This window comes from Aspergillus lentulus (genome assembly GCF_001445615.1).
Source record: "Aspergillus lentulus DNA, contig: Alt12, strain: IFM 54703, whole genome shotgun sequence".
In the NCBI taxonomy this organism is placed as follows: Eukaryota; Fungi; Ascomycota; class Eurotiomycetes; order Eurotiales; family Aspergillaceae; genus Aspergillus; species Aspergillus lentulus.
The window spans coordinates 2862662-2879067 of NW_028322115.1; the positions used below are offsets into that span (position 1 = coordinate 2862662).

The following is a 16406-nucleotide window of genomic DNA, read 5'->3' on the forward strand; positions in this document are numbered from 1 at the left end:
TAGGATCAACGAGTTCAGTCGCACCCCGCGTTTGTCAATCCGTGGACCGTCAGTCGAGGGCTCACTCTCTCAGTAGACTGGGGCCGATCATCGGCATGTTCAAATGATCAACGGATACGTCTCCCGACGTTGGTCAATAGCCGCGGGGCAAGCTGAGGTCAATTCGAGAGTAACAATTACACGACTCTTGCAGAGATTCCTCTAAAAGTGACTGGACGTGGATTAAGGTTTTGGTTAGAACTGAGAGCGGGAAATGCAACATCCCCAGTCTGGGCGGAATTTGATGGCCTTAGATAGTGGGCCGTGGAGCTTCACAAATGCCTCGGATCTGCGGTCCTGCAGAGAATCGCTTGGCTTCGTCAGACCCTTCTTTTCTTTTCGATTTAGACGGTGATCAACATCATAGTACTTTCTCACATTGATGACTGCTGACTGAGAGACAAGACCCTTGACAATTAGATGGATGTTGGTCAGTGGTTGATGGTAGCATCCGGGCAATGATGCAAGGAACAAATACTGGTCTGTGGGTCGCACTCGTGGCTGAGTAGTTCTCTCCTTGAAAAGTGGAAACAGATGATGTTATCATGTTATATCTATCTGTCTGTTGTCTTTATCTTGATTATCTTCTTCTGTAATGATGAATTAAGACTTTGCAGTTTCGACTTCTCTTCAGCCTTATCGAGGAGAATTCTCCGATCGGAGAATGCAAGCAGCATTAAGCAAGGGAACTTGAGAGACAACTGGCAACCACGAGATCTGTCATCAAAATGATCTCGAGATTTTTATCGGAATGTGAATGTGAGTATCAATTATGCATTGAGACCACTATGATGCTCACATTCTCCTGATGCATATCTATCTAGAGAATCAATTACCAATGATGATTGCTCTAAATCCTATAGAAAATGCAGCCAATCAATTGGCGTCTCTTTCATTAACCCCTTAATTTTGATCTTCAGAGTCCAGAGACTGCAAGCGGCTATCGCGACCTCCATCACCATGACATTCTTCAACCTGAATAACCCCAGGAAAGAATCAGTCAACGTCGTCGTCATGTCTACAGACGTGGAGAAACCTCCCCCGCAATTGTGTCAGGATGCTTCGCATCCCCCCTTTGCGGCGGTCCCAAAGCGGAAGCCCGTCCCTATCGGTGTCGCAGAGGCTTCTCCCGAGCCAGCAGCCATAGCGACAAAAGAACCCGGCGCGAATCTCCCCGCCAAACCAGCTTGGTGGAACTTGAACTGGAACTGGCGACAATTCTCGAAAAAGAAGCGCCTAGTAATCATCGCAATTGCAGTCGCGGTCGTCTGTCTCCTTGCGCTGGTCATCGGCCTTGCTGTGGGATTGACCAGGGGAAAAGGGTGAGTAGTTTTGCGCGAGTGTCGCATATCACTCGCATTCTATCTCTTCAGGTGTATCAACTGACCAAGACTAAGCCACTCAAATCTTCCTCTTCCCACCTCTCATGGTGGTCCCTATTCGGGAGATTTGACCTACTATAACCCCGGCCTCGGCTCATGCGGCATCACCAGCACAGACTCGGATATGATCTGTGCCGTCTCGCATGTTCTGTTCGACGCTGCTTCGACGGGATCAAACCCGAATGCGAATCCGCTGTGCGGGCTCAAATTGAGGCTTCGTCGAGGTGAATCGAGCGTGGATGTCAAGATTGTTGATCGATGTATGTCTTAGTCGCTGCCATATCTGATCCCTTCTTGGCTGTGCGATACTATGTGGGCAATCTGCTGACATGCTTCCAGGTGTGGGATGTAAAGTGAAAGACTTGGACGTTTCGCCCGCTGTCTTTCAGAAACTCGCTGATATGGATCTTGGTCGGGTCCTCGTTGAATGGTCGTGGCTGGAAGACTCCCCTGTTGCTTCATTACAGTGATGAGCATTTCGGCTCACTTTGCCCGCTTTTTTTGTTGCTCTACGTTTGATATACCCGTTATGACTTCTATACATAACTGTCTTTTTATTCACATTATTGATCTATTGTATTTACTTAGTATTCTGGCCAGTCAGGATCGATTTGTTCACGCCATGCGCGTAACCCTCCTTGTATATCACCGACATATCTCTGTCCGCCCCGGTCAAGCCCCAACTCCTTCAACTTCCGAACTGCGACCTGTGAGTCATTCCCAAGACGACACACAACATATATGGGGTCCGTCGAGTCAGCAGACGCGACGTCTGGTGGTAGCCAGGAAGGTAGCGAAGGTTGCGCATTGGCGTCTGCGTTCGTAGAACTTGACGCTGACGACAAAATGGTCGAGATGGGAATGTTGATGCTGTTTTCCAAATTACAAATATCGAATTGCACCTTCTCTCTCACGTCGATGATCGTGGGCTCCTTGCTTAGGCGGTCGCCGTGTGGCACTTCCTTCGGATGTTTCTTCCTAAGCTCAAGGGGCGAAATACGTTCCTCCGGCAAAAGTGTCGCTTCCAGGCCTGCAACACCACAAAAGAAGACATAATCAGTTGATCCTGATTTGAGCGTCTCTAGTGTCACGCTGGCCTCGGCAGAGCACACTGCACAATTCGCACGACGAGCGCGCAGCCTAATGGTTCGAAACGGAGGCGTCGAGTATGCGGAGAATATAAGCAGAGATGGAGGTGATGCGCTCGAATTTACGGTTGGCGAAGTAATGACCTTGATTGCCTCAAGTGCTTGCAGAACCCCCATTGTGCCTACAACCGGGCCCAAAATCCCACCGTCAGCGCAGCTGACAACGCTGTTCGCCGGTGGCGGTTTGGGAAACACGCATCGATAGCATGGTCCTCCGTGCTTGTCTCCCACCGGTCGAGGAGGGTAGTTCAGCACCATGAGCTGTCCTTCTGTCCGCAAGGCGGAAGCAGAAACAAGAGGCTTCCCGAGCAGCACCGCTGTATCCGAGATCAAATACCGCGTTGCGGGATTATCTGTGCAATCAAGAATGAGATCGTAGTCTTTGAAAATATCCGGAGCTTCTTGAGGAGTGAGGTGTGCTCTATATGGGACGTATGTAGGATGGGGATTCAACCTGAAACACGGAATCAACCAGTCAGTACCTGAACACATTCGACGGGATTCGTCATTGGACTAACTCTCGCAGATATTCGATCGCGCTGTCTACTTTGAACTTTCCAACATTCTTGCTCCTATGCAGAACTTGCCGATGCAGGTTGGAGTTTTCCACAGTGTCCCCGTCGACCAGGCCCAAGGTGCCCACACCCGCTCCAGCAAGGTACAGCGCTGCAGGACACCCAAGTCCACCCGCTCCAACAATCAATACTCGTGCGGAGCGAAGATTTAATTGGCCTATCCAAATTATCAGAAATATTAGCAATGTCATAATCAGCAAGCCGACGCAGAGGTTGTTGTTTTTCTGGAGGAGCTCAATGCACATACCTTGCAACCCAAGTTGCGGTACAATCATTTGTCTTCCATACCGCTTGTATTCCTCGTCCAGCAGTGGCCACTTCCTCGTCCCATTGTCACTCCTTTTGTCGTCAGCGCTTGTTCTCGCGGTATCTTGAGCCTTGACGTCGGCGGCTGTTTGCTCAGCTATTTCGAGCTCGCGTTTCAGACCTGCAAGTTGGGCCTCGGTGGCAGCTATTTGAGCGCGTAAGGACGCGCATGTCTGCTCTAGATTCTCCATAAAAAGCCAGCAATAAATATATAGGAATGACACTCTGGACTCCGGCGCTTTTCCATCCGTCCTGAACACTTGCTTTGGCGCATCGAATTAAAAACCCCGCGAGCGGAGCTAATCTTATCGTGCCGACCAGGAACTGCGCTATTCCTTTCTGGGTAATCCCCAGCATTCCCAGTGCACGTGCCCTGCGGCATCTATGATGTCCATTGTTCAAGGATTTCTATAGAATTGTTCTTATATACTTTTTTTGCATAACTCTCTATTAATTAAGGATGAATATGCTCTGCCCGTGACCGGCATCTCATTACAACAACATGCTCAGGTCACTTCTCGGTTCAATATATCTCTGCAGCTTCTTCCTCACCAGCGTCCGCTGTTCGAATGCATAGGCCATGCCTATCAAGCTCTCCTCGCTCCATCTGGGTCCAAGAAAGCTGATTCCAAAAGGGATACCAGGTGCTTTTTCAACCAAGTTGCCCCGTTCATTGTACTCAATGGGAGTTCCCTCAGGGAAAGACCCAAGAGGGACTGTGACCGCTGGTGCCCCGATGATTGCCGGTATATCGGGAGCGACAGCTGTGGGAAGAATGACAGCATCAAGTTTGTGGCGGGATAAAGCTCCTGTCAACCCTCCCTCTTCTCCGTAGTACAGGCTCTGCAAGTGCAATGGCCAGAACTCGGGCGAAGTGTTGTTGATACCTCTAGCAAGCGCGAGATCCCAGATGCCTGTATCACGGGATGGATAGTCCTCTAGTGGCGAGTGCTGAGTGAAGCGCCGAATATCTTCCAGATTGTGAAGATTGTTCGGGTTGGTCTTCAATTTCGAGAGATATGATGCGATATCGCTTATGAAATCAGCAGCCACAACAGTCTCTGGGATCGAAGTGTTGAGGTACTCGTCGTAGCCTGTGAAGTTGGCGTTGTCAACAATTGTTGCGCCTGCTTTGGAAATCACAGAGACAGCGGCCTCAAAGGCAGACACTATCGGCTCACTTGAAGCGCCCAACGTGTTGATGACGTTACGGGGTATACCGATTCGTTTCCCTTTCAACCCGGACAACTTGCAAGCTGCGACGTAATTCGGGAGATGACTGCCAAATGGAGACGCCAGAGTATAGTTGTCATTTTTGTCTGGACCTGCAATTGCTTGAAGGATAATTGCTGCGTCTTTGACAGTCCTGGCCATCGGCCCGATTGTATCCTGGCGCTCGCTGATGGGGATGACCATGTATCGTGATGTGAGACCGACGGTGGGCTTTATACCGACAATATTGTTATTCTCACTCGGAGATAGAATGCTTCCACTTGTCTGATCAATCCTCGGAATTTAGCACACGATGGTATGGGAACTCTGTGGATGAAAGTCATTTACCTCGGTACCTAGAGCTGCACAGGCAAGGCCCAAATCAGCTGCAACGCCACTCCCACTCGAGCTACCGCTGGGATCCTGCTTTGGGTAGTAAGCTGCATATGTCTGGCCTCCCTGGGCGTTCCAGCCGGATGATCCATTCAGTGACCTGAAGTTCGCCCACTCTGACATGCTGGTCTTGCCGAGGATGATGACGCCTGCCTGTCTGAGCTTCTTTGCAACTGTTGAATCCGCAGCCACCTTGGCGCCAACGAGCGCATAAGAGCCGGCTGGTAGTCTTGGTCAGTTGTTGAGTCTGGATATCACCGCATACAAGCTTACCAGCTGTTTCCATTTTGTCCTCGGTGCCGATGTTGCCTTTGACTAGGATGGGAAGGCCATGCAAAGGTCTGCTACTGTCAGCGAATAGTTTTTATCATGAACGTCCTAACAGCTGTTTGCCTCACCCTCGTAGGATTCCATCTTTTCTCTCCAAGTCAAGCTGCCGAGCTATATCCCATGCGTCGGGGTTAACCTCTTGGACCATATGAAGTGTCGAATTGACCTCATGTATCCGCGCCACATACGCCTATTACCTTAATTATTATCAATGCCTGTTTATGGGAGAGGAAGTGCACCAACATTGACCAGGTCGACACTGGAGAAGCAGCCTTTAGCGAGCCCCTCCTGGAGCTCAGCCGTCGTTGCTTCAATCAGGGAGTGGGATACACATTGACAACCAGTTGCACCATTCGGCGAATTTTTAAAACTTGATGCAGTGCTCGCAACATACAGAAAGGGCACCAGTAACCATTTGCTCCAGTGTAACATGGTTGTTGAAATATAGGCCAGCACAACTCCGAATGCTGCGATAGACAATACTGCTGCAATCAGGTACACATTTCCTTTCCGCTTCCTTATATATTCTGGGGAGATCATCTCCAGGTTGTGCCGACTACCGTATCGGGCAGATAACAGGGGGCTAAGTATCGCTCGTCCTACTTCAAGGGGTGTAACTGCGTATGTTGTCGCTGAGTCAGAATGTCACGTTCATTCCATGCAGTAGTTCAAAACCCAACCGCGGTGATAACAAGTTTCAATCTGTGACGAGACGTCTCGAAGAACCAAGGCTCTCTAGGAACGTGATGTTTCTTCTATTTGAAGTATGCGGCATTCCTTGCGCCAGGGGAATTATTACATCAAACGTTCGATGCAGCGTCCTCCCAAGCAGATCGTATCTTCTCCACAATTACTAGGGTAGCGTCAACACCTTCATGTAGCCAAGCGGCAACCCAGCTTCCTATTGCATGGGGTATGGTAACGGCTCAAAAGAATCATCCAATACTGTGCAATTCGAAACAAGTCCAAACTACTTTCCTGGAAGAAAAGAAAACTGGCAATCGTCAACCCTGACTCACAGATTGTATCCACATTGGGCCTAGCTAGGAAGGTCGTATATGGTCCCATCATAAGACCTTCCTCGTGGAACGTTCTGTCTCGGCCGACTACTGCGTTTGCGAAATTGCTCTGAATCATAAGGTAAATGTTTTCTTTTTTGGGTTGCCTTGCAGCTTTTCCTAACCTCGGTTACGACAAAATGAAAGCCATTGACAGTACTCGTGGCTCCGAGATCAACGCCGTATACACAAAGTCGGTCGGGGACAGCATATGCGCTTGAACAACAGAAACATGCAGAGGTCATCTTACCTCGCCAATATAGTCCAATGGACAGGTCTCCAGGCCGAATAGCCGATGACGACCACGGCGATTGAGGCCTGCGATACCCCTGAGGCGTTTGGATCTGGCGCATGCGTGTCTAAGACAGACCAAATGAGTCATCGCGGTCGCCATGCAGGCAGCAACGCCAGAGACTTGGCATCAGCCCCATCAGTCGACCCAGTGAACAAGAAAATCGCTGTGGCGACAATCTGACTGTTCCATAGACGACGAAACAAAGAGGAATGAACTTGTCGCACTCTGGCCAATCGTCCGAAATTGTCTGAGGAGCATGTACCCGATTGAATCTGTGCCGCTGAACTACTGCCAGAATATGAGCACACGGCGAAGAGAAACCAATTCCGGTTATTTGTTTCCAGAAATTCCTTCCAGGTGAGCCCTCTGTCGCTGCCAGCTCGTCTTCAATGGACGTTCTGATCTCAGTCGTCTCTTTCTGTACTTCCGCGTGGTTCACACGTTTGTTCCGGATGTAAGCTAGGTATTGGAGGGCTTCCTCATAACTATCCTTGCTCGTCAGCCAGCGAGGTGTTATTTTGATGAAGAAGGATCGATAAACATCAGTCCACCGGGGAGGGGCTGAAAACGACCGGCGGATGCCATGCTTTGTACTGATCGGGCTGTACAGAGGAATCCCGTAGTCGAAGCAGCATGCGAACGTCCTTCCGATCACCAGGAACCCCGAAAGAGACCCGCACCAGGCCATATGGGATTCCGTCCACTCGGGCGTGTTGTGCTGTCTGCACCAAGCCGCTAACAACTATGAACTATAGAAGAAGCGATGAGAGGATGGCCTTCTTGCAAGAGGGCCAGCTAAGCATTTGTCATGACATCAGGAGGATCATGATTCATGCTGACATCTCAGCTAATCAGCCCTAAGCTCGTAGGTTCATATGACCGGCAACGAGCCATCAGGAACGATACCATCCACGCAACGTCTGCCCTTTACAAAATGACGGGTGATCTTGACATCTCCTGTAGAATAGCAAAGGATATACTACTACTAATTCCCACTGGTCCAGCTCGTAAAACCGAGAACCTTAACCGAACCTCCCAAAGCCTTGGTAGCAAAGTTGAATATGGCGAACCGGTATCCCATAAAATATTGCCAGCCACTATCAGAAGTAAACGCACCACCAAGCTGAGAGTATGTGTTCCCTTCAACACTATAATAGAACGTCGACTGCTTCGAACCGTCCGCGCGCGCATCCATCCGAATCTGGAGGTAGATCTGGCGTGCTGAAATAGGCGCACTCCCGACCACGGTCCCAGTACTCTTCGTGGCCCAGTTATTGCTGGCATCCTGCGTGAGCCCTTGCACGGCAGTCACCGTGTAGCTGTTACCACTGCGCACGACCCCAATCCAGGCGCTTTGGTCTTTGAAGACGGCTAGCCCGCATTGGTCGCCGTCGGCCATGTTGGTGAAGTCAAGCAGGAGCGTCCCTACTGGGAACTGGCCATGGGGTCGATGGGTGAGGGTGTTTCGCGCGTGGTACAGGTCATTGGTGACGGTTGCTGCCTGCAGCGTCAGGCCGGGAGAGTTAAAGGCGAATTTGGTCGTGTCGGGGTTGTGGTTCCACTCCCACATTGGGCCCAGTGAGTTGCCCCAGAACTGGTCGCCGCCGATCCACGACGGCACGCTGTTGTTCTTGGGAAGGGGGTACGGGTAGGACTTGCCCCAGGCGTTGTTCACTGTCTGGAGGCTGGGGAAGCCGTCCGATCCCCATGTTACCGGGGCAAGAACCGGTAGTCGGCCGAGAGGATATGCCCACGCAAACGACATAAAGTACCACTGCCCGTTTGGCGTCTCGATGAGACTGCCTTGGACGGGTGCGCCGGAGCCAGGAACGGGAGAGGGAGTGTTGTTGCTGAGGATCTTCCGTTCATAAGGCCCAAACGGGCTGGAGGCCTTCCAGACCTCGGTGATCCCGTTCGCGGGGCAGTCGTCGAGAATGTAATACAGGCCATTGATCTTGTACATGCGGTTCCCCTCGATTCCCCCCGGGCACTCGGACGGGTAGCTGAAGACCTGCTGCGTCCTGACGACGCTCAACCCGTCCGGAGCAAGCTGGGCAACAGAGACGTTATTGCTCCCGTAGGCCACATACATTGTGTCGTCATCGTCGATCAAGAGCCCGCAGTCGTAGAAGCAGGGTTGGAAGCTAGCGGATTGCTTCCAGGGGCCCTTGACGTCCGGGGCTGTGTAGACGTACGTAGTCCAGAAGTTGACGCAGCCGATCCAGTACCATTTGTCATTGCTCTTGCGATGGCGTAAGGTGGAGGCCCAGGTTCCGCCGTTGTAGGCTGTCTGGCCGTTTTCCATGTTGTAGTTGGATCCAAAGTCCAGAGTTGGCACGGAATGGCCGATCAGCTCCCAGTTCACCAGATCAGTAGACTGGAGGATTGGGGCGCCGGGAGAGTAGTGGAAATTGGAGCTAGACCAGTAGAATGTCTTTCCATCGGGCCCCAGGAAGATGTCATTATCAGGGAAGTCTTCATAGATGACGGGATTGGTGAATGTCTGTTGGGCTTGGGCTATCAGCCCAAGCCCTAAGAAAAGAGCAACAATGGAGTACAACATGACAAGAACAATTCAAATATCACCTCTGACGATCTCAGCTTTCTGCAGGAACTACGGGTTTATAACCCTACCATCCTAGAAATAGCCTAATTCATCAGGAATAATACGAGGATTATTAGCCAAAAGTCTTTCCCCGGTTCTTCAGGATGGGAATGTGGAGAGAATGTGGAGATTGATAGTTGGGTGTTAATTGAAGGGGAAATTAAAGCTGCAGTTTTAAGCTTGCTCGGGAATATACCTATTCGCCGGATATTCTAGCTAAGGTCTCTGTCGTGGGCAGTTGACCAGAATGCAGAGTAATGCTTTAGCAGTCATGGAAGCTCCGGTGGGGGCGGGGGAATTGATGAACTCAAGGATATACAGATACACTGCGATAGCATTATGAACACAGAAATGTCAGCAGGCCATTTGACCCTGGCAGTAGGAATCATTTTACCGGATATCTAGTTCAGACACAGTTCTATAGTGGACATTTCCACCACTTTCGTTGTGTACGGAAGTTAGTATTGATCGTATTATATTAACCCGTGGTAGTAGACGAAGCCATAATAGAATATTAGCACTGAAGATCATATCCCAGTTAACTCAGATTACTCCTTCAATAATCCCTTCTTCTTCAGGATATCCCTGACTGTCTCCTCGAGGTCCTCCTTCGGAAGATCCAGGACACCATTCCACTTCTCTGCTTGCTCTCCAAACCCTAAGAACCCCCATGGTCCATATGCCACCGCCGTCACCACCTCGGGATATCCATGCTCATAGTCTCCCTCCTCGAGATGATCCACTCCCCGCTGCGCAATCTCCTCCGTCGTCAAATGCTTCACCTCGAACTTCGTCCCCGACAACCGCTCAATCAACCCCAGGAGCTGAGTCTGCGTCACCTCAAAAGACTTCACATACACATACGCATTCTTCGTCTCCTCCTCATGCTGCAGGACCGAGATGATCGCCCTCGTCACCTGCCCAAGCGTACTCACGACAAACGGCCGATTGCCAGAATCGAAGATGCTGACTTTGCGCGCAGATAGGTCCCAGCCCATTGCTGCGTTTTCCAACTCAAGTAGCTACATCAGTCGTCAGTATCAGTGTCAGTTTGATTGTAGGAAGTGAGGGAAACGGACCCAATTGATGAACGACCCCGTGCAAATCGCCGTCCACGTTATCCCCTCCTTTGAGTCCAGGTACTCGACAATCTCCCGCTTAGCCTGCGGGAATCGGGCAAAGCTGACGGGCCCCGGCTGCGACGTATCGCCTCCGTACTCGCTTGGGATGAACCGCTTGACGCTGGGCACGGCGGCTGCGGCGTCGATGGCTGTGCGCTGGATGCCAGCGTCGAAGGTCCCCACGGCTGAGATGACGGCGTCCTGGCCCTGAAAGGCGGTAGTGAGGGCCACGAGGTCGTCATAGTTGGCGCGGTGGACGGTTACAGACGCTGGGAAAGTAGCCTTGGATGAGGGACGGAGGACCACTGAGACGGTGAAGCTGGAGGCGAGCAGAGCGTCGACCAGGAGGGTCCCGACGGCTCCGGATGCCTGACGATGTATTCGTTAGTATGTTCGTGATGGAATGTATGCTACGGGGAAAGGCGGACGATACCCCTAGAACAGTGACGTTCTGGATAGGAGACATGTTACTAGATAGCTGATAGAAACTTATGCGCTTGGCTTCAGTTAAGAAATCCGTTGTCAGGAGGCTACCTATATAGTTTGCTGTCTACGAAGTATAAGAGAAGTATATTCTGTATAGAGGTGGACCGATGCTGACAAATTGCCTCGTATTCGCGGTTATTAATAATATTGAGCGGCTTTCTGGACATTTCGAAAATGAAGTTTATATGGTCAGCCACTTATGGCCTGTAGATCATCCAGAGATGTCTGTCTTCTTCACCCGTAGCTAAATTGGCAGTGGAAGATTCCAGATGTCCCAACATATAGGGTACCGTCCCCCTAAGCTTCATCAGCTTAATGCAGGGCCTCTACTAGTAGTTAAACTAAATACAAGCCAAACCAATATTCTTATTTAAAAATACCTGAGCTTAAATCCTTGGCCGAATTTCGGAACACCACAGAAATATCAAATAAACGTCAAAAAATGGCTGTTGTCTGCAGCAATCTGCTCCTATGAGCGACGTCTGCCTACACGCATGCAGCGTGACAATTACAAATATGACACCAATATTATCTGCATACTTCTTCAGCAGAATTTCAACGAGTATGCACGTTTAAAATTTGCTCACCCTTGGCTTTGAGACGCAGAGCATGTCCTAATCGGGTGCCCGACAATCTGATCCCTGCAGTAATCCTGATGCCTGAAATGGTCAGATCAGATCTTGACTCATCAGGAGTACCCATCTCGACAGACCTTTGGTTCATATTTGACTTTTGTCGACTCGATTCTCCTGCAAATTCTCAAAATGAATCGTCAGTCTCACGTCCATGTCTCTGTCGACCCTCCCCATCCCCTCCGTAGGGGTGTCAGCAATCTTGCTCCTATCGATCCCTCATGCCCGACAGCTTGTCAGGGACTGCGGAAGCGAGAAACAATACAGATTACTCGAGTCGAGCAACGACGATGAGTCTGTTACCAGTGCCAAGTCGCCACGATCAGTCTGGCAGCGCGTCACTCTAGTTGTGGTGGCAGTAGCGGCCACCATTGCGGCGCTCTGGTCATGCCTAAGCATCCAACCAGTGCTTGCTTCAAGGGCCCTTTATTTTGCGACATGGGTAAGAGGCAACGCTGCTGAGCGCTTCGAGCTCTAGAGATGACCATGTTTGCAGATTATGATCCTAGTCCAAGAATTGGTTCTAATAAGCCGTCGGGATCCAGAAGCCAGATATCGCCTAGGCTACTACAGCGCCTTGGCGAGTCTGGCCGTAGGCGTCTGTATAGCCTGGCCATATGCTTCGTCGTTGCACAGCAAACCTGATTTCGAATTGACTTCCCGAGATGCATCGAGCATCGTTCAACTGGTCGCCGCTGTCATTCTCGTCTTCGTGAACCTCGCCTTCCCAAGAGGACCTACGCTCTACCGCAACGGCCGTCCAGTCGATTCGCAGAAATCTGTCTCGTTCCTAAACAGATACACCTTTTCCTGGGCGTACAGAACCCTTTCCATCGCGGCGAAGAATAAAAGACTCAACATTGATGACCTCCCAGTCATTGGAGACGACGTTCGTGCGAAGACGCTCTCCGACTCCTTCTTTGCAGTCAGCTCAGCCTCAGCGCGATGGAGGAGGTGGCTTAAGCTGTACTGGGCAGAGATTACCTTTCAGGTGATCTTGCAGCTCGTCGCCAATGCTGTCAACTTCCTCCCTCACTTCCTCCTCCTTACCATCCTTCGCCTCTTTGAGGACCGTGATGCGGGAGCAGGCAATCAGTTGCAACTATGGTTGGCTGCCCTGGGTCTTGGGCTTTCGATGGTGGTCACCTCGTGGTCCATATCCCTGAGAGACTTTGTGGCTGATATGAAGCTTTCTCTGCCGATCAATCAACAGCTGCTTGCAGTCATTTCCAAGAAAGCCATGAGCTTGAAGGATGCAGTGATATCCGCCGGCGATAGCGAGGATGATGATGCTGCGAGCGACGATGATGACGATGACGATGCTCCACCCAGAACAAAGCACTCTGTTCTCAATCTCCTCGGAGTAGACGTGGAAAGAGTCTCCGATTTCGTCGCCTACAGCCATCTGCTCCTCGACTGCATACTTGAACTCGGCATCGCCATCGTCTTCCTCGTATACCTAATGGGATGGAAACCCATAGCGGCTGGTTGCGCTATTCCTGTCCTTCTCATACCTTTCTACTACTATTTGACGAATCGGTACAGTGAACAGGAACAAGCCCTCATGGACCGCCGGGACGACAAATCCGCGACTCTGACGGTCTTGATGCGCGGCATGCGGCAGATCAAGTTCAGCGCGCTCGAAAGCCAATGGTACGACAAGATTCTGGGGCTGCGTGAAAAAGAACTGCATAACCAGCACACTGTCTTCCAGCTCGACGTCTACCTAACAGCCGTCTGGACGCTGGGTCCGCTGTGCATGAGCTGTCTCTCGATCGCGACACATATCTACCTGAACGGTTCCATTGCTGTTTCAGTTGCGTTTACAGCCTTGTCGCTCTTTGAGAATTTACAGAGCGTGCTCAGCATGTTCCCGGAGATGTTTACCGATCTACTAGATGCCAGGGTCAGCATTCGGCGAATCGAGGGCTTCCTAGATCTGGCAGAACACGAGGACAAGAGAGCACCGGGTGACGGTGACGCTATCTCCTTCCGCGACGCTACCATTGCATGGCCGTCCGTTGCGTCAGAAGATACAGCAGGGCAATTCCAGCTGAAGGGTCTCAATCTTGACTTTCCTCCGCGGGAGCTCACTATCATCTCAGGACGGAGCGGCGCTGGCAAATCCCTACTTCTTCAAGCACTCATCGGCGAAGCAGACATCGTAAAGGGGACTGCAGTCGTGCCTCGCGCATCAGCCGCCAACTGCCCAGCCGGCGAGGAAGACTGGATAGTGGATGGCCTAGTTGCATATGTCTCGCAGGATCCGTGGATCGAGAACGCGACGGTCCGTGATGCCATCTTGTTCGGGCTGCCGTTCGACCGGGAGCGATATGAGAAGGTGATTCACGCCTGCGCGCTCTCGCACGATCTGCAGTGGTTTCCTGACGGAGATAGAACTGATATCGGCGCTGATGGAATCAATCTTAGCGGGGGGCAGAAGTGGCGTCTCGCGTTGGCGAGGGCGCTATACAGTCGTGCTAGTATTCTCGTTTTGGACGATATATTTAGTGCTGTTGATTCTAATGTTGGACGGCATCTGTATGACCATGCTTTGACTGGGGCTCTGGCGAAAGGGAGAACAAGAGTCTTGGCGACGCACCATGTTCGACTGTGTCTGGGAGGGGCCGCGTACTTGGTGAGGCTGGAGAATGGCAGCGTTGTGCAAGCAGGGCATCCGTCCAGTCTTGTCCAAGAAACTCCCGAACAAAGACTTGATGACAGCACGTCAGACGCGTCGGATAGCGAACCTACGCCACTGAAGACTGGCCAGCGAATAAACGCAGGTCCGACGGAGTCAGACACCCAGCCCAAGAAGTACTACGAGGAAGAGAAGCGAGAGCGTGGCGTGGTCAGAGCAGAGGTATACAAGGCTTATGTGAGAGCCTCCGGCGGCTACCCTCGCTGGATTCTCGTCATCGTTCTTTGCGTCTTGACTCTGGTACTGAACCTGGCAGCTCCTTACTGGGTTTCCGTTTGGACCAGGGCATACAATGAAAGTCCTCCACGATCGATCCTCACACAGTCTGGTGATCATCCAGATATCAGGACTGGCGGACTGCATTTGGACCATCGCCTTGTCTACTATAGCTCGATTTATTTCGGCTTGGCATTCGCCTCGTGGATCCTGGACATCATCCGGATCCAGATCATCCTCAGTGGCTCCATTAAAGCTTCCAAAGTGATGTTCGAACAGTTTGCCCAGACCATCCTCAGGGCCCCTCTTCGTTTCCTCGATATGACGCCGGTTGGCCAGATTCTGAACCGGTTCACGTCAGATTTCAGCACCTTCGACTCGGACCTTGCTCTTGATCTCTCGTATCTCCTGCATAGCGGCATCATGATCCTCGGCGTCATTGTTGCAGCTTCGGTGACTTCTCCTCTTATCGTCGGACTTGGCCTGCTGACACTGTTGGCGTCGTGGGCAGTCGCCTTCTTCTATGTCACCGGTGCGCGCGAGGCAAAACGACTGGAAAGTACCGCTCGGTCGCCCATCTTCGAGCTGGTCGGGTCTTTGCTCACCGGGCTACCTACTATCCGTGCATTCGGGAGAGAAAAGGCATACCTGAAGCGAATGTACGATCTGATCGACGTACACTGCCAGGCCCTCTGGCACAAACGGCTATTCTCCTGCTGGATGTCGTTCTGGATGAGCATGGTCGGCGCAATTGTACTTCCCTCCCCCTCATCCCACAACTGCCAATGCTAACTATCTAGTTCGTCGCGTCCGTGACAATCACTTTCGTCACCATCCGCACCCTAGACGCCCCCCTCGCCGGATTCGCCCTCAGCTTCGCCCTCGAACTCTCCGATCACATCTCCTGGCTCCTCTCGCAGTACACCAAGCTCGAACTCGACGCCAACGCCGCCGAGCGCATAGTCGAGTACACGCAGCTCGACCAGGAACCCCAGTCCGGCATCCCCGTGCCCGTATACTGGCCCAGCAACGGCGAGATAGAGGTTACCGATCTCTGTGTCAGCTACGGGCCAGACCTCCCACCTGTCCTGCAGGACCTGACCTTCGCCTTGCGCCCCGGCGAACGCGTCGGTATCGTGGGTCGGACGGGAGCGGGTAAATCCTCGCTCGCCCTGGCGCTCCTCCGCTGCCTGGACGCGCGGTCGGGGTCCATCCACATCGACGGGATCGATATCGCGCAGGTGCGACTCCATGATCTCCGCTCGCGGGTTGGCATCATCCCGCAGGACCCGGTTGTGTTTGCGGGTACGGTGCGCGAGGTTCTGGATCCGTTTGGCCAGCATGATGATAGCGAGTTGCTAGACGCTCTGAGAGAAGTTGGGCTGCTCCGGTGCGAAGACGGTGCGTCAGGAGATTACAAAGACGGATTCTCTCTCGATGCGACTATCATAGAAGGAGGACGGAACCTCTCGCAAGGCCAAAAGCAATTACTCTGTCTGGCGCGTGCGCTGGTCTCGCGGCCCAAGATCCTGATCATGGACGAGGCCACGGCGTCGATCGATATGGAGTCGGATATTCGGATCCAGCGCACGCTACGCCAGGTGGTTCGTGGGTGTACGTTGCTGGTTATTGCTCATAGGCTCTCGACGATTGCGGACTTTGATAGGATTATTGTTCTGGATGGGGGGAGAGTGGTGGAGATGGGGTCACCGGGGGAGCTGGTCATGATTGAGAATGGGGTTTTCCGGGGGTTGGTGGCGGAGAGTGGTGAGAGGATGGTGATTGAGGGCATGATCCAGGATACAGTATAGAATAGATACAAAGCTCGAAGACGTCTAAAAGCATTGATTCCGACTTGTTTTACCTACAACAAACGACCTTGGCATCTTTGCTTCAACCGCTGATTC

At 51.8% G+C, this 16406-nt stretch overlaps 6 protein-coding genes across 6 annotated transcripts; 2 read left to right on the plus strand and 4 right to left on the minus strand.

Annotated features, from left to right (window-relative positions):
- Nucleotides 1–999: 999 nt before the first annotated feature.
- ALT_6862 (RlpA-like double-psi beta-barrel domain-containing protein) lies at nucleotides 1000–1891 on the plus strand (the record flags this gene model as incomplete). The annotated part of the gene is made up of 3 exons (XM_033559594.1): nucleotides 1000–1361; nucleotides 1437–1681; nucleotides 1761–1891. 3 exons carry the CDS (start codon nucleotides 1000–1002, stop codon nucleotides 1889–1891), a joined length of 738 nt encoding a protein of 245 aa, XP_033415485.1.
- Nucleotides 1892–2005: 114 nt separating this feature from the next.
- Nucleotides 2006–3641, minus strand: ALT_6863 (HesA/MoeB/ThiF family protein; the record flags this gene model as incomplete). The annotated part of the gene is made up of 3 exons (XM_033559593.2): nucleotides 2006–3023; nucleotides 3088–3301; nucleotides 3392–3641. 3 exons carry the CDS (start codon nucleotides 3639–3641, stop codon nucleotides 2006–2008), a joined length of 1482 nt encoding a protein of 493 aa, XP_033415484.2.
- A 301-nt stretch (nucleotides 3642–3942) lies between these two features.
- Nucleotides 3943–5817, minus strand: ALT_6864 (putative amidase; the record flags this gene model as incomplete). Its single annotated transcript, XM_033559592.2, has 5 exons — nucleotides 3943–4947; nucleotides 5011–5276; nucleotides 5329–5396; nucleotides 5454–5575; nucleotides 5629–5817. The coding sequence occupies 5 exons, from the start codon at nucleotides 5815–5817 to the stop codon at nucleotides 3943–3945; spliced, it is 1650 nt and encodes a 549-aa protein (XP_033415483.2).
- A 1906-nt stretch (nucleotides 5818–7723) lies between these two features.
- On the minus strand, nucleotides 7724–9301 carry ALT_6865 (glycoside hydrolase family 43 protein; the record flags this gene model as incomplete). Its single annotated transcript, XM_033559591.1, has 1 exon — nucleotides 7724–9301. The coding sequence occupies one exon, from the start codon at nucleotides 9299–9301 to the stop codon at nucleotides 7724–7726; it is 1578 nt and encodes a 525-aa protein (XP_033415482.1).
- Nucleotides 9302–9891: 590 nt separating this feature from the next.
- On the minus strand, nucleotides 9892–10930 carry ALT_6866 (aromatic alcohol reductase; the record flags this gene model as incomplete). The annotated part of the gene is made up of 3 exons (XM_033559590.2): nucleotides 9892–10365; nucleotides 10423–10833; nucleotides 10898–10930. 3 exons carry the CDS (start codon nucleotides 10928–10930, stop codon nucleotides 9892–9894), a joined length of 918 nt encoding a protein of 305 aa, XP_033415481.2.
- Nucleotides 10931–11736: 806 nt separating this feature from the next.
- Nucleotides 11737–16310, plus strand: ALT_6867 (putative ABC transporter; the record flags this gene model as incomplete). Its single annotated transcript, XM_033559589.2, has 3 exons — nucleotides 11737–12024; nucleotides 12079–15252; nucleotides 15300–16310. 3 exons carry the CDS (start codon nucleotides 11737–11739, stop codon nucleotides 16308–16310), a joined length of 4473 nt encoding a protein of 1490 aa, XP_033415480.2.
- Between the last annotated feature and the right edge of the window lie 96 nt (nucleotides 16311–16406).